The sequence below is a fragment of the Pseudoliparis swirei genome, chromosome 23, assembly GCF_029220125.1.
Source record: "Pseudoliparis swirei isolate HS2019 ecotype Mariana Trench chromosome 23, NWPU_hadal_v1, whole genome shotgun sequence".
Taxonomy (NCBI): Eukaryota; Metazoa; Chordata; class Actinopteri; order Perciformes; family Liparidae; genus Pseudoliparis; species Pseudoliparis swirei.
Window position 1 is genome coordinate 15,861,380 of NC_079410.1, and position 27,980 is coordinate 15,889,359.

Genomic DNA, 27,980 nt, shown 5'->3' on the forward strand with positions numbered 1-27,980 from the left:
GCTGTTTCCTGGCTCTGGGTGAAGCAATAATTAATGTGATTACTGATGCTCTCTCCCTTCGTCTTCATTCTGTCTCTTTATACAACCCAACAACCTTCTGACAGCTTGGAGCCAAATTTGATGTCAAGCTCATGTGAAATAATGCAGTCAACACAACTGCTTCCATCACATTTCAAAGTGTTTCCTCACCGTCGCTATTTGCTTAGAAATCCCTTTGAAATGTCATTTATTGTGTTAACTCCACCTGTCTTTTTACCTTGATCAGGTCAATGGTCTGTGACCAACACCTTATCGTTTCATTCTCGGTTGATGTGTTCGATGTGTTCGATGTCAATCAATGGAAATTCTAGTGAAAACAGGTGTATGAGATTGCATTTTAAATCAGAGGTGCTGATCCTCTGCCTTCTTGTAGCTGCTTTAAAGACATCATGCCGACCTGGTGTAGCTCTACCTCTGCAGCAAAGCACCTGCATGGCAGCTTCAGCCTCTGTGTTTGGAGGGCAGGTGGGAAATGACAAGGAATAATGATAAACAAAGTGAAAGTAGTGCAACTCATCCCATGTGGGTCATTTTTATTATAGAGAAGATGACCGTGATGTATTGACTCATAATTTTATTAAATAGCCTGCAGCAAGTTCTGCAACAACATCCTCCATTTCTGTCAGAATTTAATGACATACTTTATGTTGTTTTTCTCTGAATCTTAGTGTCTGTGGTGGTTGGACAGCGATCTACAACTATATATACTGTATATGCAGTATAGCTGCAGGTACATGAGTTTTAATACAAGCTTGTGTCATTAATTAACCTGCTTTCAATTATGTGGTGAAAGTTGATTTTTATTTAATTCATATTTTGTTGGCAAAGTAAATATAAAGTGGTGCACTTTACTGCTTTGCCTTTAAAAAAAGGAAATAAATAAAATAAAGGATAATAAATAAATAAATACAAATAAAATAAATAAAATGAAAGGAAAATAAAGAAAGAAATACAAATAAAATAAATAAAAGAAAAGGGAGGATTCAGGTGGGATTATTCTTCTTTTGTTGCAATTGTTCATCCTCTCCATGAGAAAAGCAGCTCTCTGTTTGAGAATTGTGAGGTAGTCTATATTTGGGCTTGGAATCAGCCCCCGCCCACGGCCGTGGTCCCGATTCTAAATGAATCCTGGCAGAGTTGTAAACATTGACCCAATCATGCGCCTCAGACGCACGGGGAGGCGTGCCTCCGAGTGCGCTTAAATTTAAGTGTGTGCAGTGGTGAGGGGCACAGCTCGCTTTGGATTTACACAGGTCCACCCGCACCTTCCAGAGCACGCGCTTTATCTGGATCTCATCATAATACCATACCGGTCGATGTTTGGCTGTTTTGAAGAAGAAAAGAAAAAACTGTTTCTTGAACCTGTAGGACGGAATTGTTCCATATTGGAGTTTTCAGATGCCTTCAAGGGACAATGCCATTCCTCTGCCCATACGCGATCCTCACTCCTGAATGCTGGTCCTTGCTTGGCATGAGCGACATATAAACAGCTGGTGTGAGTGTGTTTAGAAAGTCTTTAATCAACCTGCAGTCGGTGTGTGGAGGACAAATGGCCATAAGGCGTCCAGCTCACAGCGCGCGCACATTCCTGTGATGTGGTTCTGTTTCACTTTGCGGAGCTTTTGTGCGGCTGAAGCCGGACATTCATCCCGACCGGACACAGTTTGAGGAGTTACACGGTTTCCTTTCATTGTTGTGTGTGTGTTTCACGACTCTGACCACCGCGGTGTCAATGATGACTGAGAACAATGAGATGGAGCGCGAGCTGCAGCGCTCTCCAAGCACCATGTCCATCCAACCGATGTCATCCAAGGTAAGTCCGTGAATGCATCATGTACAGATCATATACTATCATCTCTTTCACGAGGAGGAGACACTCAACTTCGCAGGACAGTTTCTTCAGCGGAAACTGTAGGCGACATTATTTTTGGCTGAATAATAAGAGAGGTTGTTTTACCTGTTTATTATGCAGTGATGTATTCCTCCTCTTTATTATTCCGCCGGTTTGCGTAACATTCATCCTTCACAATTGCAACCGTATTCGTCACGACTGCGTCACTAAGGTGTAACCACACACGTAAGGTGTGATGTCACTCTGTCTCTGTCTGCCTCTCCAAATGCACTTCCTGCGCACGCACCTACACACACACACACACACACACACACACACACACGAGGGGATTTATGCTTATCAATTCATACTTTGTATTTTTCAGCATAATTTACGTGGCAGGATGGTTATAATTAATGCTTTTCAGATTTATTATTGTCTGCTTTTTATCGATTACGCACAGTCACATCTTACTTTTCTGCCAAATTGCTGCACTCAGACACACATACACACACTCTGTCAAATAACTTGTTCTAATTTCTGCTGCAAGAAAATGTATATTGCAATAAGCATAAATGGCCACATTGATATGTGCATTTTGTGTTTAATATGCAGAACAAGCTCCTCTCACTGTACAGTTTGAGCCTTCAATGCAAAGTGTCCTTGTGATTCCATTTAATGTGTTGACTTGACTGTAGAAACAAAGAGTTCAAGGGCTGGCTTCCAGATGGGAGCTGTGAAAGCCTTCTCAATGGCTACTTCATAAAGGAAGGCTTTTAATTCATGATGCCCAAACACTTCATACAACTTTCCCTCACGCACAAACACGCACATGGTTCATCCGATGGTCCATCTACATTTTGTGACAAGCATGAACGTCTGCATTGTACGGAGCTTTCTCCAGTTCTCCATTCTTCAAAAGCTTCTATCGAGGAACGATATTCTGTGCCGAGCAGGCCTGAATATCATTCACATGATTCACCGGCTGAATTCACCCCGTCACAACCGCACCACAAACTAATTGGGTTGGCCATTAAATCAGCAGCTCGGTTCCTTCGCTGTGCAGGTGAAGAGTTCATTGTAACATCTTCTGGACTTTCTTTAACCCTCCTGTTACCTTTACATTTACAAACATATTTTACCCTTGGGGTCAATTTGACCCCAGCAATTAAAACCTCCAGAAAATTATTAGAATTAATATTGTTTCCCAAGTTTAAGTGTGAGGTACTTTATGTGTGTTTGTTGACTACCTAAATAGCCCTTTAAATATATAAAAAAGTTGATATTTCTTATATGTTTGACAGTGAAAAACAGCCTGGGGTCAAATTGACCCCAAAGAACACCGACATTAAACAATGAATGGGGTCAAATTGACCCGAAATGTAACAGGAGGGTTAAATGCTGCATGGCCACTGGAGGGTCAATGAGACTGTGCAGAGGAGTCCAGTAAGGAATCCAGAAGGAGAACATTGAAGTTAATTTCAGTTTATGGCTCTGATGTGTACAGCTGGGGTCCCAGGAGGATTGAAAATCTCTCACATCCCCATTCCATCCAGACCATTGCTACATACGAGAATCACCGCCACAGGGTTTACACTTTGAAGGAATCTAATCAGACACATATGCACACACATTAATGCGATAAGGACGAAAGGGAACTTGCTCTGATAACAGATGCTCCCTGAAACCCACCTGCAGCACTCCCCCACACAGATGGATCACAGAAATCAGGAAAAGAGGAATATAATGCTAGGGGATGAAAAAACGTAGGCATGGACTTTCTCCCTGGTTGCCAACAAGGTGCTGGTATATTGCCAGGGGCTGCATTGCAGAAATGTGATTGGTGCAGCAGAGGAGATGCCTGAGAAGCAATCGACAGTTTATAGTGACGCTCTCTGTGGAGAGCAGTTGGATTGCTCAGGGATGGCGACACTTTGGGGGATTTTTCTGTGATGGAAGTGCACAGGTAGCGCTCTTCTTTTAGGATTTAGGATCGTAAGATCATCTCTGAGAGCAGAGATACTTAAAACAATACCCTCCAACATCTCGTTGGACATTGGTCCCTCTGGCAGCTCGCTAACTGTGTGACAAGAACATCTCAATTCATCCCTGGATTCTTCTTCGTCTTCTTCTTCGCTCAATGTGAGCACTTAAAACACTCACACAGCCGGCTGAGTGTTACAAGGGGACTGGGACTGCCGACAGTGTGAAAATGAGAACTTGTCGCTGCTCCAAAGCTAAATGACAAGAAGCTTAAAAGTAAACCTGACGGATTGTGGACAAGGCTAGTGGTTTTGTTCAGTAGATATTTCTCACTGGGGCTCCACCTGTTGAGAGATGGCAATTTTTAAAGAAATGTTCTGGTGTTCTTCTACTCTGGCATAAGGGAGACAGAGAGGGGTTCGCCAAAGGTCGTAGAGTTCATCATCTGGGGACCTTGAATACATGTGAAATATTTCATCGCCATGTTTTAAGATATTTCCGTCGGGAAAAGCTGATAGGGGCAATAAAAAAGGCGACAGGGCGTCTGTCAGCACTGTGGAAAAGGAAGGTGGATGAGGTCATTGATATTAAACGTGATCTTGATTTTTCATGTACACCTTCTTTTTTAATTAATTGTTGACCAAGGACAGTGTTAATTATAGTTCTCCGCAGTTACTTTGCATAGTGAGCGCTGAACTGTTGCCAATTCTCTGCTTGGATACGTTGCGGTGTTTAATCTCCCGACGTTTCTTTGACGCCACGCGCACGCTTTGAGTTCACTTCACTTTTCATTAACATGTCGCCAGCTCTGATCCTGAGTGACAAAAAGGGGAGTGGAGCAGAGGGAGGCCGAAGTGGGCCCCGGTCTTTATTGATTAATGTAACACCTTTACTGCTGTGATGCTTCTTGATGTGACGCTGCAGGGGAAGGCGTGAACTCTTGAAAAACTGTACATAAATATCTGCCCGTGTATTTATTTGTTCGTCGCTGACAAGTGGAAGGAAAGTATCTTTGAAGGGGGGATTTATTTGTTGCCGCCCGATGCTCACTCAGAAATAACAATCGCCTCCCCTCGTCACACACTGACAGCCATTGTGTTGTGGGTAAACTGAACAATGGGTGGATGATGAGTTACCGGGGCAATGCTTCATGGCGGGGGTAGCTGAATGTTTGGGAGAGAAATTGCACCGCAGTGAGGAAAGTGGTTGTAATCCTCGCTAGTATTTCACACACAGTTCCTCCCCCATTAAACAATCATAGAGAGACGGGAAGAGAAGTCTGTGTGTGTGTGTGTGTGTGTGTGTGTGATAGGGACGCAGCATTATGCCTTTCTTATCTCATATTCAGAGTGGGAATCTGCTGCTGTGTATTATGACAAATTTCAGCCAAGAAGGGAAACATTGTGATATGAAACTGGTTCACATTGTGATGTTGAAGTGTGATGATGGTGAAGGCCGAAGATGTTCGCACATTGTGCTCAAAGGTATTCATAATATTCTTCAGTCCCTCTCGATATGATTTTTAGTCTTGTGCTAAATCCTTCAGGTTAGAACCGAGGTTAGATTGTCATTTTACCTCGGTTTAGTCACTTCTCTCCTGTCCTCTTATTTAAGTTTTACATAACCTACCCCAAACCACACAGAGCCACATAGTGAGGGTGTGAAACCCTCCTGAACCCATCACTTCTTCTGAAACCACATACCCTGCTCATTATTTAGAACCGAATTGTGCCAGGAAACTGTCTTTCATAGCTCGGTTATCCTTCATGAGCCTGAAATATCACTTACAATCAGGCCAGACACATTGACATCCAGCACAGAGGGAAACTAAATCATTAGGCCTTTTTCTTTATGTGAGATGAGCTTTAAAGGGGGGAACAAACTGGGGAGAATTTTTAAGTGGAAATTACTACGGAAAGTATAATATTGCATTTACATGCACGTTGTTGCAGAGCTTTGATTGTGTGATGTAGAGCGGGGGGGGGGGGGGGGGGGGGGTCTCTGCTGCAGCATATTCCCTTATTACTGCTGCACTGCTGACGACACAGAGCCCTTTGGCACAGTTCAGGAGTGAAGCCCGACGGTGGTAGAATAAGACGATATTGGAGGAAATAATTGGCACAAATCTGTCAGTGATGTCTCATGTCTCATGTCTCACCTGTCCTATGCACATCCCTGGCAACTCTCTACATAAAATGAAGTGAGTTTGGCTTTTTGTTTGAGAGAGGTAGAAAAATAATGGGACAGGCAGACCCTAAAACCAAGACGTTTTCACCAGACTGAGCGTATGTTTTGACCTTCATAACCGCAAACAAAGACCCAGCTGGAGAGAGTGGAGATAAGCCTTTCCTTTTGAAATGCTCTCTAATGGCTGAATCATTTATCACAATCCACACTGAGGCATATCATGGCCACAAGCTTACGGTCCCATTCCCATATATATATATATATATATATATATATATATATATATATATAGTATATATATGTCTGGCCACTATAAACTATGATGGAGGAAGGCTACATATTTGGAAGAAATAAAAGCTTTATTATTGAATTGTGTCTGCTCAAACCCTGCTGTCCCTCTATGGAGCATTGATTTTGGATGTTTATGTTGGCTCCATGAGAACAGCTGGGGATTGGTATATGGATCAAAGATGTGAGAATTATGGTCTTTTACACGTTCGCCGAGGCACCTCATCAAAATGTGTTTGACAGAGTATTGATTGTGTATCGGTGCATGCCAATCTGGGCATGTGTAGCATTGTGAGCCATTTGAGTGAGAAACAAGCTCAAATAAACCCACAGGTTTATTTTTGGTGACGAAAGAAGATTGAGGCGGTTTCCATGGCAGACCTTGTCGTGAAATTGCTGTAATACATATGGGCCGATATTAAATATCACGAGCAGGGTATCATCTGCGGTGTAGTTCGGTTCACTCTGCCTCACCGCCGCCGGCCTCTCACCTGTCTCTAAAATGTAAGTGACCCAACTCAAATGCGATATCACGCTTGGCTTAAAGCATGACGCTCTTAGCTAATGTTGGGAAGTTAGCCGGAATGCTTTTTAGGCGCGCACGCACACTGACAGATGATTAGATTAGCTGTAATTGAGACATGTGGTCTAACCGGAGCTGTTAGCCAGCACTCATCGGCTCTGATTGAGAGAGCTCAGCTGAAGACTGTGATGCTGGACAGAAAACGTGTGTGAAAACACCGTTAAAAAACAGTTTTTTTAAAGAATACATACCCCTTTCTTGACTTTTTGTAATGGTTGATGGATCTGTAAGTACATGTTATGATGTGTCAGGTTTGGGCTGATGTACATCTTCTTCCAGCCCAACTTGTCCAGAGAGGGACACGTCTCTGACCCTTCTGTAAAGCGAGTAAATCATAAACGGTCATGAGATTATTGGAGGATTATCTATAAAATATAAATAACTGTTTCCAAAAAAAAATCTCATCCTTTTTTTATATTTCTGGAGCTTTCCACAATCTTTATCAGCAGATGGACTTTGCCCATAAAGATGTACATGTTGAGAGTTTCATTTTTCTGAGCACCTTAAGGGAAAGCGAGGTTATTTTCCACATCAAAGTCTGTTTACAGGTCTAGGAGGGAGTGGAAACGAGTGCATACGGTGTGTTGCTGCTCCAGAGGGAGCTGTGTGAAGTTGATAAATCCCCCCGAGTGATGTCACTTGAGGCATCATCAATTGGGTCTAACAACACTATTTATGTGAACTGCAATAGGTATAAATTAATGCTAAATATATGTATTTTTAATGATCGTTAATGTTCTACCAGAGGGTAAATACTGGAAATCAAGCGTGGAGGAGATGAGTCAGACTGGTTCGGTTTGTACTATTAATAAAGATAATTTACAGGAAGCATGTGCCCTCAGTTTCTCGGACGGTTGTTTGTCCGGCTCTTTACCTCCATGTGAGCCTCACAAACACACACTCAGACAGACACACTGTTTTTACATCTTCCTCCCAGACGTGTGGAGCTGTAACCAGCATGTTCCTGCTCAGTGATTGACGGTTTGCCGCTGACGGGCAGAGCGTGAGCAGCCAGAGCGATCGAGGCCGACTGATTATCTGTCTGCTCGTCTGTCTGTGTTGATCCATCCCTCCCCTGCGACACCCGGCCACGCCCTGGCACTGCTCTCACGCTGCCACTGCACGGGAAAAAACGTCTGCACGTCGCTCGGCCGTCATCATCGTCTGTACGCAGGGCCGGAGGGAAAACTTCAGAAACGACGGTTGCTTATGTTCTGTCGTCTGATCGTCACGCTTTTGAAATGCAGTTTGGCCAATGGCCCAGAGGAGATACGAGGCCGGTCGGGTACGTCGATACAGATGAGGGAGGGTCCATGTTTGACATGCTTGGATGTTGTGGGCGTGTGAGTGTGGCCCTTTGAGGAGGGATCCGTCGGCCCCGTACGCTCAGAGAGAGCCTGTGGCGCGATCAATCGGACCCACGAGCAGCCGCCATCAGATTAAGACCCCTGAAGATAGGCTGTCGCTGGATGATAAGGCCGTGTGAACGATCTTGCTTTATTTCACCACAATAGACCTCCTGCCGCCACCTCCACGTACACGGCCGTGTCAGTGAGTAAGGCTTATCTTGTTTCACCACGCGGCCAATGGCTTTTAAAATGTGACTGTGCAAAGGATATGCTCGAACTTATAATATAGGGATCTTACAGGTATCTTCGCTATGAATATGTTCTTTCCATATGAGGTTGTATTGCAGATCAGAACAGAGCGTTGTGTTTATGGATGCCGGATATTGCTTGTGCCGCCTTGAGGCCGTATTGGACATTTGTTATTGCTCCTAAATGTGCCACTGCATTCTTGCTTATCTTGTGTTTATTATAGTGTACCCTCTCTCTCTCTGTTTCTGTCAACGTGTGTGTGTGTGTGTGTGTGTGTAGCTCCAGAGACTAAAACGCTCACTGTCCTTCAAGACCATCATGCGAAGCAAAAGCGTGGAGAACTTCTTCCAGAGGTCCTACAGCGACGCTCGCCTGCCCCCGGATTTCATCACCGACCCGCCGCCCCCTTCTCCCCCGCTGCCGCCCGGCTCGCCTCTACTCGGCGACCGCTCACCGTCCATTTCGCCGTCTCTCAGCCCCAACCCCTCCATCGCCTCCCACTCCCCCTCTCTCAGCCTTTCCCCGTCGCTGCCCACCAAGCCTCCGCGGCCTCAGATCACCCACTGTTTCCAGGACCATGTCTTTCGCAGGCCCACCAACTGCCAGCACTGCAAGCACATGATCGTGGGTAAGGCCCTCCATCTCCTCCCTGGACTCTCTTTGCTTTGGTCCAGCCAACGCTCAGCGTGGCCTCCCTGTCTTTGTTTACGTGGCAACCCATTTCATTTATAAAGCACATATAGTTTGTTGCTTTACATACTGTCTACTGCCAACACTACTAATATAAACAACTTCTAATATAAAATAAATTCTGCCAGGCTAGCTAACAGAAGAATTCTTGGCTTGGCTCAATGTAAATAGCTGAATAGCCGCTATGTGTCTATTCTCAGTCGGGTACACATAGACAGTTTCTTTCTTAAATTAGATTAAGGATTGGACTTTTTGTCTTCTATGCAGCTTTTCGGTGTTTACATCTCTGAAGAAACCATTGTTTTATTAACAGGGATTTATATATATATATATAGTGTGTGAGTGCTCTCATCCCTAATTAACAACTCCGGGCATTTCTGCTAAATCTACTTCCTGTCGCTATGATTGATGATAGACCGCGGTTTATTTTTTGCATATATTGTGGGTTTATTTACGTGATGCATCACCTAAGTATCCTCTGCATTCCCCAAACACAGTCCAGCCTCTCTCTCTCTCCTTGTTACACTCATTAGGCCGACTCCATGTTTGCTCTTCAAAGTAAAAGCAATTGTTTTTATCGAACCCTCACATTTTCCGGTGTGTTGTTTCCGCTCCATAATAGCCCTGTCAACGTCATTCCCGTCTGCAACACATCCAGAAATCTATTTATCTTATGTTTCTCGGATAAAAGTGACTCCACCTCTTAATTGTTAGACACATTCAACAGTCAGCATCACAAATGAAGGGACGACATCTCAAGTCTCAAAGGCTTTTATTACTGAAGTACTTGAAAGAAGAAAAAGCCATATGACATATTGCCAAATTGATTAAGGTTCAAATATCTCCTGCTGGTTTCCAATCTCTCCAGATTGTTTTGAAAAACGAGCCGTTGATTATGAAGCTGTCAGCGGCAGCTCGATAGGACGACAACACTTTATTTCTCTCTCCACCTGAGCAGCGGGAAGACTTGCTCATGGGACCTGAAGGCCACTGCGGTTGGTTAGGATGCAGATCTGCAGCCTGCTGTGAAGCCTTGTTCCACCGTGTGTGTGGCTGTGTTTCATCTGTTCTCACGCTCTCATCTTTGCCCCTCTCTGCAGGAAACTCCAAACAGGCTCTGCGGTGTAAAACATGCAAGATGGCTGCTCACCTCTGGTGCACCTCAGAACTATCGCAGCAGCAGTGCCACGGGAAGGTGTGAAGAAACTTGATTTCTATGTCCTCATATTTGACAGTGGTAGTCACTGACTGTATGTCTTGGTTTGTCCAAGTGTGTCTGTGAATCAACTGTTTTCTGGCAACATTGTTGGCACGAAGAAATCACTGCTGTGCTGTTCTGACAATGTAGGCCGACTTCACTCAGAGTGGGTGAAAATGTGTTGATTTTTTTTTCTCCTTAGATTTCGTGTTTGTGAAGTTTGTGTACGTGGTAGTCGTGTCTTTGTCTGTTCAGTTATAGTGGCTATAACTACTCTGTTCCTACGTTTTTAATCCCAAACAAGCTGGGAAAAAAACAACAACAAAAACATTGCTTCCAGGTTCAGGTGATACATTTCTGCAGAGCAGAGACGACTAGTTGTGTGGTAAACCCAGAGACTCACATGCATGTTATATATCTATTTTTTGCATTGATGAAGAATACAAGATTTACGATCGGACAGCAACCTCGGGTTGCCAACGCAAGAGTGGCGTAAACTTACTTTCTGGCTCTTGCAACTCCTCTGGTTGCAAAAATAAGTCTGTTTGTATAGAAGTCACTGAGAAAACAACCCTACTTATTTTCTTATTTGATGTATTACTACCTCAGTAAACATTGTAAATGAGTGTCTCAAACGCAAGTCTAAAGTCTTCTTCATCACAACACGATGTTCATTTAGTAAATTATGATCTCATTTAGAAGTAAATAGACACTAAAGCTTTTTTTTTCCCCTGTGAAAGTTTTTTTTCTATTTTTTGGGAGTTTTTCCTGATCCGATGTGAGGTCAAAGGTCAGGGATGTCGTATGTGTACAAATTGTAAAGCACTCTGAGGCAAATTCGTAATTTGTGATTTGGGGCTAAACATAAAATAAACTGAATTGAAATTAAATTAAAGCAAAGTTATGCTTTAGGGTATGGCTACATTGTGACTGTCTAGTCAGTGTTTTTGACTTACAACTTTAACCCTTTCACATTGTTTATTTGTTAAACAACATTTGGTGAAAAAAAACCTGAAAGGTTACAACTAAAAACCAAGATGGCTACGAACAAAATATCAAACTCGATGCTTCAAAACCTCAGTCCTCAAACCAATGGGTGACGTCGCTGTGACTAAATCCACCTCTTGTATACAGTCTGTTGGCTGGATGTCGTCACTGTGTTCATCAAACAACCCAAGTTTCACCACCTCAGTCCAGTCTTACATCCAAAGTATCTGTGTTTCCCCAGACATCACATATATAGATAGATAGATAGACAGATATATTATAAAAACACGAGCAACAATAACAATTTGGGTTGCAATCATCTCGTGTTAGCAATTGTTTATTTAAAAATGAAAACAGTCATCGCCGTAGTAAGCACATATAAGACTGGGAGGCCTGTTGCCATGGTAACATTACCACGGTGAACCAGGACTGTCAGATCACGCAGAAAATGACCTGCGCTGTAATATAAATTCAATACGTTTTGTGAAACAGTTTTGAGTAAAGTGTTCGACTAAAGACAACATTCATAAAAGAAAATACAAGTTTTAACTTCCACACACAAACTGGAGCTCTTGACCTGAGGAGTGTGTAGTGCAACTTGGCAGAAAATTGGGAGTGATTTCAGAGAGAGCCTTTGTGTTTATCTTGGAGTGAAGGGAAGAGGACATTAGCATGCAGCAAGAAACAAACCCTTCGCAAAGACCACTCGGCCCATTTTAAGAGCACTAGGTTCAAAACGTCTGTGTGAAACGTCTGTGTGCGGTTTGACAGAAGAGAACAAAGACTGAGAGCCGGAGAGATATAGGGAAGAAAATATCATCAGACCAGATCCCGGGTGTCTTTACAGGAACCAAGGTGTCACACAGTTGTGTTCCTCATTAACATAATATGACAAACCGAGTGGCTCATTTGCAAGTCATGGGAAAGACTAACTGATATCTCAGCTGAAACACTTAATTCAGTGTGAAATTGCACCCATGCGCATAATCACATGCCAATGGCTGTGTGTAAGCTAAGCGCATGCTGGTAAGCGCTAGAGTGGATTTATTGTTCATAATTTACAGCAGACACTTGACGGCGGGAATTGCATGTAGCTTTTTTCTGCAGCATGTGCTCCACGCACCATGTTTCTGATCCATTAACTTTGAGATGAGTCCATTAAAGTCTTGAAGGTTCCACAGGAGTCAGTCTGCCTTCAGCTCAGCCGATAAACAAGAAGCGAACTTAAAAGAAATCCATCCTTCTGCTCTCCTCCATTAGTCCGGAGCGTTCAAGCGAAACTTCAGCTCGCCGATGCTCGTCAACGACCAACTGTCTGTCGTCAAGGAAGTTCAACCGAGCCAAGGTGAGCATACCTGAGGCTCTGCGTGGGCGTGCTTTGTGAGTGAGTGCAGATGTGCATTGTTATGTGTGCGTCCCATGTGCTTTTGTTTTGTGATGTTGCTCTTCTAGCCTTTTCGTTTATTTGTAGATGTTTGTGTGCTTGTGCATGCACTGTAATAAAACCAGAACCATCTCCATCTCACCTGATGACCGAGGAGCATGAAGTGGGAAAATGTAAAGAGGAAGAACAAATTCAGCTTCTCTTGGAGGCTGACGGACGGTCTGCACCCTGAAAGTATGTGAATAGATATTTATAAGTTCTAATGTTTATGGTTTTCTATTTCTGTTCATGCTTTTTACTGTATAGCCTTTGACCGATGAAGGGTAATCTTTTTTTGTCTGGTACTTCAGTCGGCTGGTTTTAATACATCAACATTGAAATGCTGCTTGTTTGCCGATTGGTCTGCTTCTAAACCCTCCTGTTACCTTTGGGGTCAATTTGACCCCATTCAATGTTGACATCTCAAAATATATGACTGACATTCTTGATTTTGCTTCATATTTCATGACTTTTCCTAATTGAATGGGGACAACTGGGTAAACATAAAATTAACATAATGTGTTTCAAGGTCCTTCACACAACTCGTACGCATCGGTGTTCTTTGGGGTAAATTTGACCCCAGGTGGTTTTAGCTGTATAAAACATATACGAAATATCAACAATTTACACATTTGTTTTGGTTGTTTTGAAGGATATTGAGGGCACTATAACATGCAGTTTTCTAATCTTCAAAAAGCTTGAGGGCCCTAACCTAACATAGCTATAGCTGTAGTAGTGCGAGAACCACTGATAGTTCATAGGACGTGGGGGAGGGGAAATATGGTTCGCTTGGCATATTGAGATTTCACACAACAAGGGATGGAGCAAACGTCCCTTGTTGTTCTGTGTTGCTCTCTCTTTCTAAAATCTCTCAACAAAAAATGACTTCTAAGGAAATGTTCCTGTCAATAAGACGTTGTCACGTCTCTTTGAGCGTGAAAGGGACCGACAGGAGAGCGTGTCTGAGACACAAGATGTTGAGCAGGTCCCTGATTATGAGGAATCCTCCTCTGATAAGAATGTGACTCGGTGTTGACCCTCCGGTTGTCTCTCGACCACCAGCAAACACACTGCCATCCAAAAATGGAAAGTTATTATGGTCTGTCTCCCCACTTGAACAACAGGGTCGAGTTAGTGCTGCTAATGTCATCCAAATACCTCCAGGGCCACCATCATGAAGTTTTTTCCCCAAGAGGTCAAATTGCCCCCGAACATAACAGATGTTACTATTCTCGAGAACAGAAATAGTTTTTCATTACAAATGTTATAGATAGCAACAATATGTACTTAGAATAATAACAACAACAACAATAATAATAATAATAATAATAATAATAATATAAAGCCATTAAAACACCAAAAAGATATCTCTTTCCAAATTTAGATCAATCAGTGAGATTTAATGGTGATCTGCATATTTTGCCGTAGTCGCGAGCAGTTATTCTGGATATATAAGGGAGGGGGGCGGGGGTTGTTTTATTTAATGGGCTATATAGGTAGTCAACAAACACACATAAAGTACCTTACACTTAAAGTTTGGAAATAATTGTATTAACTTGCCGGGGTAAACGATGTGAGTCCAGGTGAAGGTAACCGGAGGGTTCTAGCTCTCTGCATCATTTCACCAAAAATGTGATTTTGACTGTTACACAATTCTGGTCGTAATCAAATCTGACATTTCCATGGAAAGTAAACCTGCTGAGGGCTAAATCAGTCACAAGCACAGCCTGTTGTGTCCTAAAAAAGCCTGAATGTGTTCTTGCAATCGTCATCATCTCTGATTGAGAGCTTGTTATTCTTTGAAATACCTTTGTGGGTGAACATCTGTGTAGGTGAGACAGTCCTTCATCTCACACACTGGGTGCTGAATCAGGGTTAGCACCTCGTGATGTCACTTCCTTGCACCTTCTATGAATCAGGGCACAATTGACCTACAGCTCTGTCATCACCCATGAGCTGAGCTCCATGACGCCCGGGACCCAGCTGAGGCTGCGACCTGCCCATCACCATCTCGCTTTGCAAAGTGTCCTCATTATATGAAGCAAACTAAACGCTGGGTAAAATACCGAGCTCGTGTTTACACACGTTCACATTTTTATGAAAGGATATTTACAGACCCAGTAATTCCCCATCAACTTTTTTAAAAGCTCTTTATTGTTTCATATTAAACCTCGGGACTGAAGTACTTAACAGTTGTTTGCAATCTTTCAATGATAATTAAAATCTGATTAGCTACCAATTAAAATTCATAAAGGATTTGTTTGTGTTTTTAAACAAGAATAACAGCTGTGTGGGGTTAAAGGGAAAGATGAAACAAACTGTCAAACTGTGGCTTTTAATGAAATTAATGCTTGAGATTATAATTGGTCAAAGTAAGATCAAGTCACACGAGCCAAGGTTGACATAGGTACATATTAAGACCTTCAGCTTTCTTTTCAGTGTAGATATGACAATTGTATATATATATATATATTAGGGCTGTCAGCGTTAACGCGTTAATCTATGCGATTAATTTGGCCGCGTTAACACACTAAACAATTTTAACGCAATTAACGCAACTTTGTTTACTTCCGGTGTGCCTTGAAGTTTTTACACTCCTCTGAGTGTCAAACCGCGGCAGTGCGGTTTAACACTGTTTCCGTTATTTTAAAACATATTTCTCCGCGAAAATAAGGAGCAGAAATCAGTTAAAACTCGTGGATGAATCAGTCGGGTTTCCTCCTGCTCCTCCTTCCTCCCGTCTCCCCCTCTGATACAGAGGAACGAAGGGGCGACGTGTCGGGTGACGCGGCGCGGAAAGAACGCGACCCACGAAACCTTCAACGTGAATTGTCAATCCGTTTGTCTGTCAACATTTTGCAAAAGAAACAACCAATGAACACTCAGTAAATCACAAAGGACCTCCCACCACACAGGTAAGGCTCATTAGCAGCCTGTCAGTCAGAGAGCGGAGAACACGGCGCGAGGACAATGTGCCTCAATATATAGAGAGCTGAGATTGTTCTGGAATGTTTGATGTATAACACGTGGGGGTGTGTCACATGAAAACGCCTTTAAAAGGTGAATTTACATTTTTTTGTAAAATGGAGAAAATGCCCCCAGCCTCCAGAGGGTTAACGTGACATATTTGAATGTCAGTCAGTCACCAAGGCCACTGGTTCTGCTGTGTTCAATGTTAAAGATGACAGGACCAATGGGGTCTCAATATATTTTTTTTTTTTACTAATCTGGATGTTTCACTGAAGAAACAATTTTTCATCCACAATATTAAATACCTCGCTGGCACTTTATAGGTAGGAGCCTCTTTGAAAACACAGCTTTGTGTGAAGTTTTGTCTTTAAAAAGAAGAAAAAACAAGTTTTAATAGCGATTAATCGCGATTAATGAATTTCAAAATGTGCGATTAATTAGTTAAATTTTTTTAATCGATTGACAGCCCTAAAATATATATCTGCACTGAAAAGAAAGCTGAAGGTCAGAGACTCTGGAAACATAATTATTTAGAGGAGTGGAGTCTCTCAGCACTGCTTTCTACTGCTCTTTGTAGAAATGGCTGCCTCAGTGAAGGTTCTCTTTAAAGCGCACTTTAAAGCGCCCGTGAGCTTTATCATCTCTGAATGATGACACCTATCTACACTTGTCACACTAGTCATTCCTGCTGCAGAATTTCTATTTGATTTATCACCTGTCAAGAACATGGACCCACTGACTTTAATATGAACCAATATGAGCAGAACATGAAACTCGCATCCACAGGAATACTCGGATAGCGCCACCATCTCCACGACATGGAGCGATGAAGCCTTGCTGAGGACTTCCATGTGTAGATCTCATCTCTTATTCCCTTTCTACTCAACTACAGCTCCAGATGAATTACGGCTATTACATTGAAGATAAATCTCCTGCCAATAAGTGAATGTTAAAATAAATCAAATCGTGAGGAATTATATAATGTCTTGATGTCTCCTTAACTTCTGGCTCGTGTCCTCAGTCAGATGTAAAGTGGGTCACTCTGGTCCAGGACCGACTGCGTGACTACAGTTATATTTAGACCCGCTGACTCCTTCAGATCATCTTTGGGGAGTACCAATTGTGTTCAGAGCTGTATCTTTACTGGAATAATGTAAACTTGGGTTTGTAAATAATTTGAACATAAGCGCGTGTGTGTGTGTGCATTAGTCTTATGAATGTGTGTGTGTGTGGTTTCAGAGGCCGTGCGGCTGCGTGTAGATCCTGTGTATGCCGCCTTGCGCTTTGGGACATCTTTGGCACAGATGAGCCGTTCCAGTTTGTCAGAGTCGCCGACACGCAGCCTGGTATGACATCATCACCCTGTGGTTACGGGTAAAGGACAGTGGGATCAGTGGGATGGAGACCAACCGTTTGGTTCATTGGTCAACTCGCTGGTGAAATATTGAGACCATAGAAATAGTGTGCGGTGGTTTGTAGCACCACACTCCCTGTAGTTTATAGTCCTGCCGTATTTTTGAAAAAACATAACAAATCGGCTACAGATCATTGCGAGAATTGGCTTTGATGATTTTAAAGATTACTAATGATTTAGCTCCAACGGAATAGTTTAAGACGTCGGTGCGGAATAACATGAGCAGATAGAGCGGCATCAATCTTCTCATCTCATTCAAGATACGAAAGTAGAAGAGGCGATGCATTCAAAACATTTCCTTGAAAATGGATTAAAACCTTTCAAAAGTTTCCTCTCTTGCAGCGTAGCATGTGGTGAAGTGTAATAATGGAGCACCAGACCATCATCTGTCTCCGAGGAGCACAATGGATGACACTGGGGTCTTCTCAATAAACATGTAGTTCACGACCTAACAGCATATGCATATGTCATACACACATCTTTTATCAATGCGGCGACCTACTGATCTGTGTGGCGTGCATTCAGAGCAGACACACGTGTTACTCCCGCTATCAAATGCATCCTCTTTGACATCTGCTTCCTCTCTATGTCCTTCTTTGATAAGGGCGAGGGAGGTGAGGAGATGCAGCAGAGACAGTACAGCATGGAGGAAGAGATAACTCAGGAGACGGGGGGTAAACGCCGCTGTGTGTCTGTGTCTCCGTGGATGTGGAGAGGCATATGTGCTCTATGTCCACGCCTATGTGTGCCTATGCATATGTTACGTTTACCTGTGCATATCTGTCTGTGTGTGTGTGTGTGTGAGTGTGTGTGAGAGAGATTTACTCGTGCCTGGTCAGATTTGTATGGTGTTTGCACCTTCTAAGTACATTTCACGCCACCCTCAGATATCCCTGTCCCCGAAGTCGAGATCGAGGAGGAGGAGGAAGAGAGCTGCAGCGAAGCTCCGACTCCTGCAGAAGCCCAGACCCCTGCGGAGGAGAGCAGTGTGATGGTACCTCTCCCTTTAATCCACCTGCGTAGACTGTGGCCCCTTGAGGCTTTCCTCCCAAAGTGTGTAATCCTGCCTCACCACCTTCCCGTCTTCCTGTGTCCAGGTGCCCAAGCGCATTGACGTTCACTCCATCCACACCTATGTAGCGCTCTACAAGTTTCTGCCTCAGGAACAGAATGACCTGGAACTTCAGTGAGTTAAAGGCAAACACACTGCCTCTGGGAAGCATTGTCATGCATCGCATGTGTGGTATCGTGTCGTTGCTATTGTTCGTGTGAGTGCATCGGCCTTGACTGTATTTCTGTCCCGGCTATTGTTCCTGCAGGGTAGAAATGTCCCCACCCACTGCAGAGGACGGTGTCAGGACGCCCTGAAGGACGGCTAATTATAAACTCGAAGCCCATCACTGTCCCCTTGCAGAGCTAGCAACTGAGCCGTGTTCCCAACAGGGGAGAGGATAAAGGCAGCGAACAACCGAGAGATGAAAGGGCGCGCGCACACGCAGAGAGATGTCATGAAGCTGAAGATTATTCTAGGCAGAGAGGGAGGGAGGAAGTGAGGAGGGATGAGCAAATTACATGCAAATATAAAAATAAAAGCTTTATAAAATGAAGAAGAGGAAAGTGAAAAAAGAAAGGACAGAGCAGTAAAATGAGGGCAGGATATGTGGATGTTAGAGGACAACTCAGGCAGATTTATAACTGTTAACAGCATCTCTGCTGTGTGTGTGTGGCTGCACAATGTACATTAATAATGAAAGCATAATTTGTCTCTGTGCTTCTGTTTGAGGTTTGACTCGTATGCAGTGCAGAAGATGACGTCTCAACAAAATTTAGACAGATTTAAGAACAGACGGCAGCTAGTGCTGATTCAGAGTATCTTCAAAGTACAACTAATAAGAATTTGTTTGTGATATCGCTGATTGTAGGTGTTCAACAATAGGGAACACCCAAGATATCTTCATTTAAAAATTATATCACTTGAGGGTTATAAGTGTGATTGAAATGTATTCATATGGAAGATGTATGTGGATATAATATATATGTATATATATATATACATATATATATGTTATTTTATATTTTATCTTTTATTTTTCTTTATTTTATATTAATTTTCTGATTTATTTGATAATAATTTAGGATAGGAATATATAAGCATGTTTGGCTTCTACCTATACCTTTTCAGTCTTTCTGTTTTGTTTATTATATAGAATAATATTGTCTTGTATTGCAATGATTGACTGGATAAAATACACAATAACAACAACTTAAAGTCCCGCACACCCACGCCGGGTCTCTAATGGAGCGATACTGGTAATTTAGTTAATTAAGGTCACCAAATCCCTCCTGCCGTGTCTAAGAGCACTCGTTATTTACCTTCTGCCTTCTACCTTCTGCTTCTTATTTCTAGATTAGCTGAAAGTCTGTTCTATCACTCTTTCACTGTGCAAAGAGGGAGAGAACGAGGGAGTGATGAAGGTGCGAGTTGCCTCACCCTGACAGGTGCAAGACAACGACATTGAGAGAGATGTCTATCAAGCACACTACCACAGTCCAGAAGAGGCCAAATAAGGGAAACACCTATGAGTGTTGTGGGTAAACGATAGACCTTTCTCAAAGAAGACAGTTTGGCATTCCCGAGCACATGTACTTTATTAAAATAACAGTGAAAAGGACTACACTGGGTATATTCGGGGTCCTATTGTGCATGTTGGCTCATTCAAGCTTCCTGCGAAACTGGATGGAACGGAGCCATCGTGAGCGACATTTGCTTCACCTGCTCTTTTTCTGCTATGAATAACTCAAAATCTGTGCTGTGAATTGTTAGGGTTTGATTTATGGGTGGATTTAGGGGAACATGGACCATTGCTTATGTGAAAGCTTTTAGTTTGAAGGTGTATTTACTATTTATTCTAGCGTTATTCATAGTTGTTGATAGGATCAGGCTGAAGGTTAAATACCTTCTTTGGACTACTTATCATTTCCATTTCATTTTCACACCAAATCCTGCAATCAGTCATCAGTTTCTGCCGCTCTGACTGTGGGAGCACAGCAACAGGAAATACTGATGCAACAATTTATATATTATGACAGAATGTTAAGCTTGTGACATTCAATTTAAGTCGTTTCAAACATGTTAAATTAGACCCTCCATCATTTATCGGAGGACTGTTCAAAGAGCCTTTATCTAACATCGAGCGAAGCTGCTCTTTCTACAAACATCAGTTAAACTAGGTTAATCCCACTCGTCAATTTATACCAGAAAATTGCACCCAGAGACATCAAAAAGCATCTCTCAGTTTGTCTAATTCTGGCTACACACTAGATTTTTGTCTTTGATATATCCCAAAACTAAAGCATGCATTTAGGTTCTGTGCTTCTGGGAGAAACGGCATACTTTCAAACGGCCAGTTTCAGTTGAGATGTACCGGGCTCACCGTCGTCGGTGAATTTAATTAACCGTGTGCAAACTATAGTGTGCGTGTGTTTGTGTGCGATGATCATAAAGGGCAGTCGTGAGAGCAGATACCCAGAGACGCAACATACAGAAGAGCATTGGGGACAGCAATTTGTATCTAGGACAGTGTGCGTGTGCGTGCGCGCGTGTGTGTGTGTGTGTGTGTGTGTGTGTGTGTGTGTGTGTGGAAAAGTCATCAAAAACTGGTAACATCATTAGCATTCAGGCCAGGTCGGCCTCCGCCGCTGCAGTAGAGGCTACAGAGTCGTGTTCCACCTGATGGCTGCTGCTCCATCTTCAGAGGAACACAAAACTCATTTGAACCTCCACAGCTTTGGAGCTGTGGGCACGGCCGCTTTCTGTGCCAGTTTTATGATGTCATCTTTTGTCCTCGCACTCAACTCTGTTTTTTATTCTTGTTTTATTTCTTGCCTCTCTCTCTCTCTCTCGCTCCCCCTTCATTTCCCCATCATGTATCCCGATCTCGTCTCCCCCTTTTCCTCTTCCCCCCCTACGCCATCTCCCTTCTCGCCTCCTAATGTTTTCCCCATCTCCTCTCGTGTCTCCTCTAGGCCCGGGGATCGCGTGCAGGTCACCGACGACTCGAACGAAGAGTGGTGGAAGGTGGGTAATAAATCATTTGGCAACATTTGTGCGTGTGCATAATGGGTATTTGAGGGAACAGAAATGTGTGTGCGCGTGCATTTATTGTCCGCATGTATGAATTTGGGTCTTGATTAATAACACCTGCTCCAATGTTCCCTCTCATAAACATGCAGGCAGCCGCGGACAAAAATAGAGCATAATTTTCTCTGAAAATGAGCAAAAATTCAACATAATAAACTTGACTAGCGCAGTAGCCTCAAAGAGCTCTTGGTTGAGTCTATATTTAACGTCACTCGCTCCAGATGTGCATCTGTGTCCGTCAAAGAAAAAAGAAGATGCACGCAGACTCATCTCAAGGGCAGCGTCTGTATCTTCCATCAGTGAATCTGTGTTTGTATGAAGCCTAAAATAGCTCAGCGGTCATTTAACACCTTTAATCAACACTCCGGTAAACCTTTAAATTATATATGATTTGTGAATCATCTGTTCATCACTAATGTATGGGTGGTGAATCCCTTCAGTACACATCAACAGCTGAGGCGGAGGGTGATAAGCTTTGAAATATTGTGCTCATCGAGGTTCACACATCATCTGTCTCCACCGGCGTAGCGCCTCAATCTGCTGCTTCTTTAAACACATGCAACGCGAAGCGATTACTACCTTTAAATGATGTAATCAGAGCTCGTGTTCGGTCTTCTGAAATTGTTTCTACACCACATTCATTTGTCACTGCTCTGACAGAAATGTTTCCGTTTGTTTATAATCTCCTGTTTACTATTCAGAATGGAGATACTATTAGTTTCTACTGACTTCACAGATGACGACGACCCTGAAACATGTCAATGAACACAGGAATGTTCCGCCGGGCTGGACTTCTGTGTTCATCCGTCTCACCGTTAGCCAAAAAATGAAGACTAATATATAGTGAGAGACTCAATGAATCAGTGGCCTTAATAAAACCGTCAATGAAGCTAATTCAGTACTTTGAAGTACCTGGTAGTCATCACGACGCCCATCGTGGTATACGTTTTAAAATGTCCACTGATTGTTCGGGTCTCTCGTGTTTTCCAGGGCAAGTGTGGCGACAAAGTCGGCTTCTTCCCGGCTAACTTTGTGCAGAGGGTCCGGCCAGGAGAGAGAGTGTGGCGGGTGGTCCAAGGCCTCCCCGGCAGCCGAGAGAGAGGCCACATGGCCGTGAGGGAATCCCAGGTACGCGGATGTTATCAAAACGATTTATTCCACTCTCTCTTTCCGCTCATTCATTTGTCTCATGTTTAGTTGCTTTGAAAAGAAAAAGAAAAAAAGAGAAACATAGCAGTAGAGATGTTCAACTTGAACACATTTACATTAATCACAGAGCTATAGGATGTACATTTCAAGACAAGTGGGTGTCATGGCAGGGAGTAATTAATGGGGACAACAAATATGTGCCCGGCCCATTCACTGCTTTACCAGACGAGAGAGAAAATATAAATAAATGAAGAACCTTGACTTTGACTGTGTTGAAGAATTCTGATGCAATGGCGTCAATTCTTTGGTTCTTGTGTGAATAAAACAAAAAAGAGCTACACTAACAATTTGGGCTTCTGAATCGTTTCTCATCGTACTTATTCCAGATCTATTTGTGGTGCTGACATGTTCCTGGTGCAAAGTTGCAGGGGGCTGGAGCCTATCCCAGCATGCACTGGGTGAGAGGCTGGGTACATCGTGATTAAAGGATTAGCACCCACATGACCTCTGTGTCCGTATGGCAGTTATAGGGCTCATTATTTCCATTATTGTTTTTGCAGACCTTTTTTTAAAGATCACTTTCAGCCAATTCTCACTCACGATTTATTTCCCCACACAACATAATCCTGATCCTGCTACATAAAGGCTGCATTGAGTGCATTGTCACCATAGTTTCTATAAAAGTCCAAATAAAAAATACATGTTCGAGAGAAGGCTGACATCTCCTCGACCGATATCTCACAAACTATAAACAACTCGCAAACAAAACAAATCTAAATGTTTAAATGCACAACAGGAAAGAAGACAGACGTGTATTTTTGGTGTGAACTGTCCCTTTAAGAGTTTCTCTGAAGCAAAGCTCAGGAACTCTTCATCATGATGTGAAAAATAAATGATGGTTACATTTCTAAATTATACAGTAAGGACATTTTTTTCTTCTTCAATTCTTTATTTAGGTTTTATTCCTGCATGACAGGAATAAATGTTGAATAATTGCAGTCAACTGGCACTAATTGCCAGCTTGTTCATTCACGCTCTCGGTGCTGTTGATTCACATAATGAGAGAACAATTATCATATGTACATACAACTAAATCCCTTCATTTTCTGCCACAAGTGGGTTCCCCCGAACCCACTCCTGTTCTCACAGATCTATTAATGTGTCAAATGTTCTAAATTTAGAAATAGGGAAGTATCCGTAACCTTTTAGAAAAATAGAGCAACTCATTTTCCGTTGATTCCTTTTAGATCTGCGTTGGAAAGCAGGACGACGGCGAGGTGTTTCTGAAGCTGAGCAGCGGAAAGAAGAGAGGCTTGGTCCCAGCTGACTCCATAGAGGAGATCTGAGCCTCAGCTCCTTCCCCTTCTCCTTTCCCCTGTGAGGCACTCGCATCCAGACGACCACCATCACCCTCCCTCTACCCTGCCGCAGCCTCTCCAACCGCTCCTGCTGACTAAACGAACAAAGATAAACTGGACCACAAACACACACACTTCTTTAAAGAGCTGGGACCTGATGAACACATGGTTTCCAATTGATTTACTGTCTCTAAAAGAGTGTGGAGTTACGCAGAAGTCCTGCTCTTAGAAAGGAACCTGTTTCTCAGCAGTCTAGTGTTTATCTTTCCAATACACAACAAAAATCAATGTAAAAAAACACGCTTTAAATATGCTCGCCAGACGACTTTTCACATTTACGTTTATTCTCATCAAAAAGATGTGGGAGGAAACCGAGTCCTCTCATGGGAACATGATGTCGGCGTCCTCTCCTCGTTCCGGCCCACTCCGGCCGTGTGTTTCATCCCTTTCTGCTCGTGTCAGGGTCTCCGGCCTGAGGACTGGTATCACCTTCATGATACCAACGCTGCCAGTCAGAGAAAGCTGCCCTCATCCAGGGAAGAGAGGAGAGGAAGATGAAAGGAAGAGACCTGGTATGCTCGGCAGTGTCAGGCTGAGTTAGAACTGCACTTGCCAACTTGAGAGTTAAGAAAGGAGAAGACTTTCAAAAGAAAAGTGAAGGCTCCGGGGATCTTTTCACGGAAAACTCAAAGACGTTCCCCCGTTGACTTTTCCAGTTTAGCATAACTATAAGAAAATATGTGACGGCATACTTCTTCCTGCTAAGTGAGCAGGAATCAGCCGACAGAAGGTTTTTTCTTGAAAGTGTTTTTCCTGGCCTTTTTTTTGGGACTGATGGCATATCCATGCTGGAATATATATTTTAGTGGGACGTATCTTGTTTTAATTTAAGATGAGGAGGAATCCAAAAGGGAGATGAAACTCGAGAGTATCCAGCGCGTTTGGCTGGTTGTTGAGACATTAAGCGAGACCCTCTCCGTGAAGCTGTCCTCACATAAAGGAGCTCGAGGGGCATGAAAACCAAGAGCTGCAGCGGGTGTTGCAAATGTCGCTCCGCGTTATTACACAACTTCACTGGAGCAGGAACGGTGGGAAATAAACTGCGGCCAGTCTTCCAGAAAGAACAACACACTGGGGATCTCCGGACCGTGACAAGGAGTCTGACTTTCACTGACAGCTTGGAGGAAGACGCAGGAGAACAGTGGGAGGAGGAGGTGCAGGGAGAGCAATGACATCAGTGTCGAACCATTATGCGTCAGTGTGTGCATGCAGGTAGTGTTGTACCCACGAGGGCACAAGTCATCATCGATAAAATGTCAGCCTGTCATCCTCATCGTCTGCTCCTCGTTTGACCTCCCTCTTACTGTCTTTTATTGAGACCGCTGTTCAGCTATGACATAGAAAAGCAAAGGTATTCTTTTTTTTGTTGCATTTTTGATGGTTCAGTCCATCGATTCGTTCACCCATTCTTTAAAAGGAGAGTCCCGGAGAGAGAATACGCTCACTGTGTCGTGGACGTGTGTCACGGAGATGTTGGTTTAACCCTCCTGTTACCTTAGGGTCAATTTGACCCCATTCAATGTTTAACCCTCCTGTTACCTTTATATTTACTGACATATTTGACCCCAGCAATTAAAACCTCCAGAAAATTATTAGAATTAATATTGTTTCCCAAGTTTAAGTGTGAGGTACTTTATGTTTGTTTGTACCTAAATATATAAAAAAGTTGATATTTCTTATATGTTTGACACAGTGAAAAACAGCCTGGGGTCAAATTGACCCGAAAGAACACCGACGTTAAACATTGAATGGGGTCAAATTGACCCGAAGGTAACAGGAGGGTTAAAGCAGCCGTAGACAGAGGAAATCATTTAACTCGTACGTCTCCTTTCGGAGCGCAGAGATCCAGCTCATATGATCCGTCTCCACCCTTCAATATATGTGAAAAGTATAAGCAGAAAAGCATTTATTTAGTTTCATGAGTTGTTTTTGTTGAGGTATCTGCTTCATAGTGATAGCTGTCGTGTTCAGTGATACCTGCAACTTCACGTCCCCCTGAAGCTCTCCGGTCAGAGGGCTGACGGCTCGTCGTTCGTCATAAAATATCTGAGGTATGGAAAAAACTGAGAAACTGGAGAAAAACGGCATCAGAACAGAACTGGATTGATGACTTTTGATAGCTAAAATAGTTATTTAGCATTGTTGCTAGTTGTATGTAGCATCACACGTTCACACCTTTTTGAGAGTTCATAATGTTTTGTATGTGTTTGGATGTAAACCCCGAGCCAGTCGTTGGTTGGCCGCACACCTCATTAAAAGATCTTTACAAAACCACCTCTGACGTTTCTTTCCCTGCACGCAGACGACGAGGTTTGTGAAGATACCCCAGCATGTGTAAAGGCTGTGGATCACGTAGGCCTGCGTGACAGTTTGTTTTTCTTCTGCATCTGTAATCATATGCAGGACCTAAACGATAGCTGCGGGGGGAAAAAGGCCGCTTTAACGGGAGGCGTTAGAGCCGGCCATGCATAATGCAGCGTCCTCTACACACCGCCGCGCACGGAGGAATGCCAAAAACGAAAAGCAGTGGCAGCATAAATATCTCATAATGGCACTTCTGGAGGGAGAGTGATTCAGGCTTTTATATTTAATCACCCTCAGCTACATAAACCAGAGGGAAAGTGATGACAATCAAGGAAATCTACAATGATCGGTTACACTCATTTGTTTTCATTTGGAACACAAATGAAAACGTCGTTCTCAAGAGTTATTGGACCGTCAGCCAATCACACAGGAGCAAACAGCCACTCTTGAGTTCAACAATATCAAATTGTTATTGACACCAGAATTTACAATAAGCTGTTGAAAATAGACATGCACCTGTTCATTGTCTAATGTGTGTGTGTGTGGATGATGACTCATGGCTTATGTAAAGAAATGTGCGTCACACAAACTAAAAGAATCAAATTAACTGGACCGGTTTGTCTTGTAGATGTATCAATATTCCAATAACCTGCTCAGACACAACAGACCCAAGGTTGATAGGCTGCATTTGTGTTTATTGGTTTCCTCTTTTAAACAATTTACAGGTGGCTTCAAACCAGCGGTTTGCATTGTCAGTCACAGTTCAAGCGTCTCGTAAACTAGCGGTGCAATGGTTCAACTTGCCCAGTCTTTGGTTTGTGTTGCATTTTTGGGAAGCGGTTTCAGTTCGGTTTGTTTAGGAAGAAGAAAAAACAGAACCATCTCCAATGGGTTCAAACTGCAAGAGATGGGTAGATTGATTGATTGATTGATTGATAGTCTATCTTACCTCGTCAAATAATGAGCAGGCCTGTGTTAGTAGTGCCACTGTGCCACAATCTGTTCACATAGACATCCCTGTCCCAGGACCTCACATCGGACCTTGTCACTGATGAGTTTGCGTTTTCATTTCTAAAGTAAACTTCTGCTCCAGGTGTAAACACAGACAGAACCGTCGCCATGTAAAGTAATGTTGGCTTCAGAAATTTTTGATTTGGCCGCTGACGGATGTTGAAATAATGTCCTGAAGAATTAGTGACATGCAACTAATGTTTTGACATTACAGAGAACAAACGACACCGAACGTTAGATTTTTGGCTATAAATTTGTCTTTGTTTGACAGTCTCCTACTCCCTAACAGAAGGGCTGCTTGATGAAGCATCTGAGTTTAGGCCACCAACAGTGGCTGCTATACCTCTATTAACACTCAACCGTGCTTCCCATCTGCTGTGACTCAAAGCACTGTGACTTCTGAAGCTGATGAAACTTTGCCAGTGTGGAGGAGTGTTGTTGAACAGTTCCATCTTTCTCTCCCTCTTGTAATCCTCTCATTTCATTTTTACGGCTCCATCAGCCTCATTCAATCCCTCCGCGTCTCCTTTTCTCACCTTGACGCAGACCTTCAGACTGGCCCATCTTTTAATGTCTCACTTTTCACTCGTTGTAATCTTCTGGCTCTCTTTCTGTCCCTCTCTTATCATTTTCTGAGTTTCGCGAGAGAGAGAGAGAGCGAGAGAGAGAGAAAGAGAGAGAGGTACACTAGGGAATCACAGTCCTTTCTGTATTTTTTCCAGCTCTTGTTTTGACACCACTTCTCATTAAAATTATTGTAAAGAGG

At 43.0% G+C, this 27,980-nt stretch overlaps 1 protein-coding gene across 2 annotated transcripts; it reads left to right on the forward strand.

The window, feature by feature from the left end:
• Window positions 1-1,310: 1,310 nt before the first annotated feature.
• Window positions 1,311-26,173, forward strand: LOC130188748 (SH3 and cysteine-rich domain-containing protein 2-like). 2 transcript variants are annotated; one of them, XM_056407217.1, is made up of 11 exons: window positions 1,311-1,852; window positions 8,789-9,137; window positions 10,300-10,394; window positions 12,645-12,729; window positions 17,017-17,123; window positions 17,796-17,865; window positions 18,079-18,185; window positions 18,289-18,377; window positions 21,218-21,269; window positions 22,323-22,460; window positions 23,729-26,173. In XM_056407217.1, the coding sequence occupies exons 1-11, from the start codon at window positions 1,772-1,774 to the stop codon at window positions 23,825-23,827; spliced, it is 1,272 nt and encodes a 423-aa protein (XP_056263192.1). In that variant the 5' UTR covers window positions 1,311-1,771; the 3' UTR covers window positions 23,828-26,173. The 2 variants fall into 2 exon arrangements, with proteins under 2 accessions (XP_056263192.1, XP_056263193.1); XM_056407218.1 differs by lacking the exons at window positions 17,017-17,123; window positions 17,796-17,865.
• The last annotated feature ends 1,807 nt before the right edge of the window (window positions 26,174-27,980 follow it).

Bases quoted from the DNA above. Each gene is read 5' to 3' on its own strand.
- LOC130188748 (XM_056407217.1), top strand. From the start codon at position 1,772: ATGATGACTGAGAACAATGAGATGGAGCGCGAGCTGCAGCGCTCTCCA. The intron at 1,853-8,788 runs GTAAGTCCGTGA...GTGTGTGTGTAG, and splicing joins TCCAACCGATGTCATCCAAG to CTCCAGAGACTAAAACGCTC. The intron at 9,138-10,299 runs GTAAGGCCCTCC...CCCTCTCTGCAG, and splicing joins CTGCAAGCACATGATCGTGG to GAAACTCCAAACAGGCTCTG.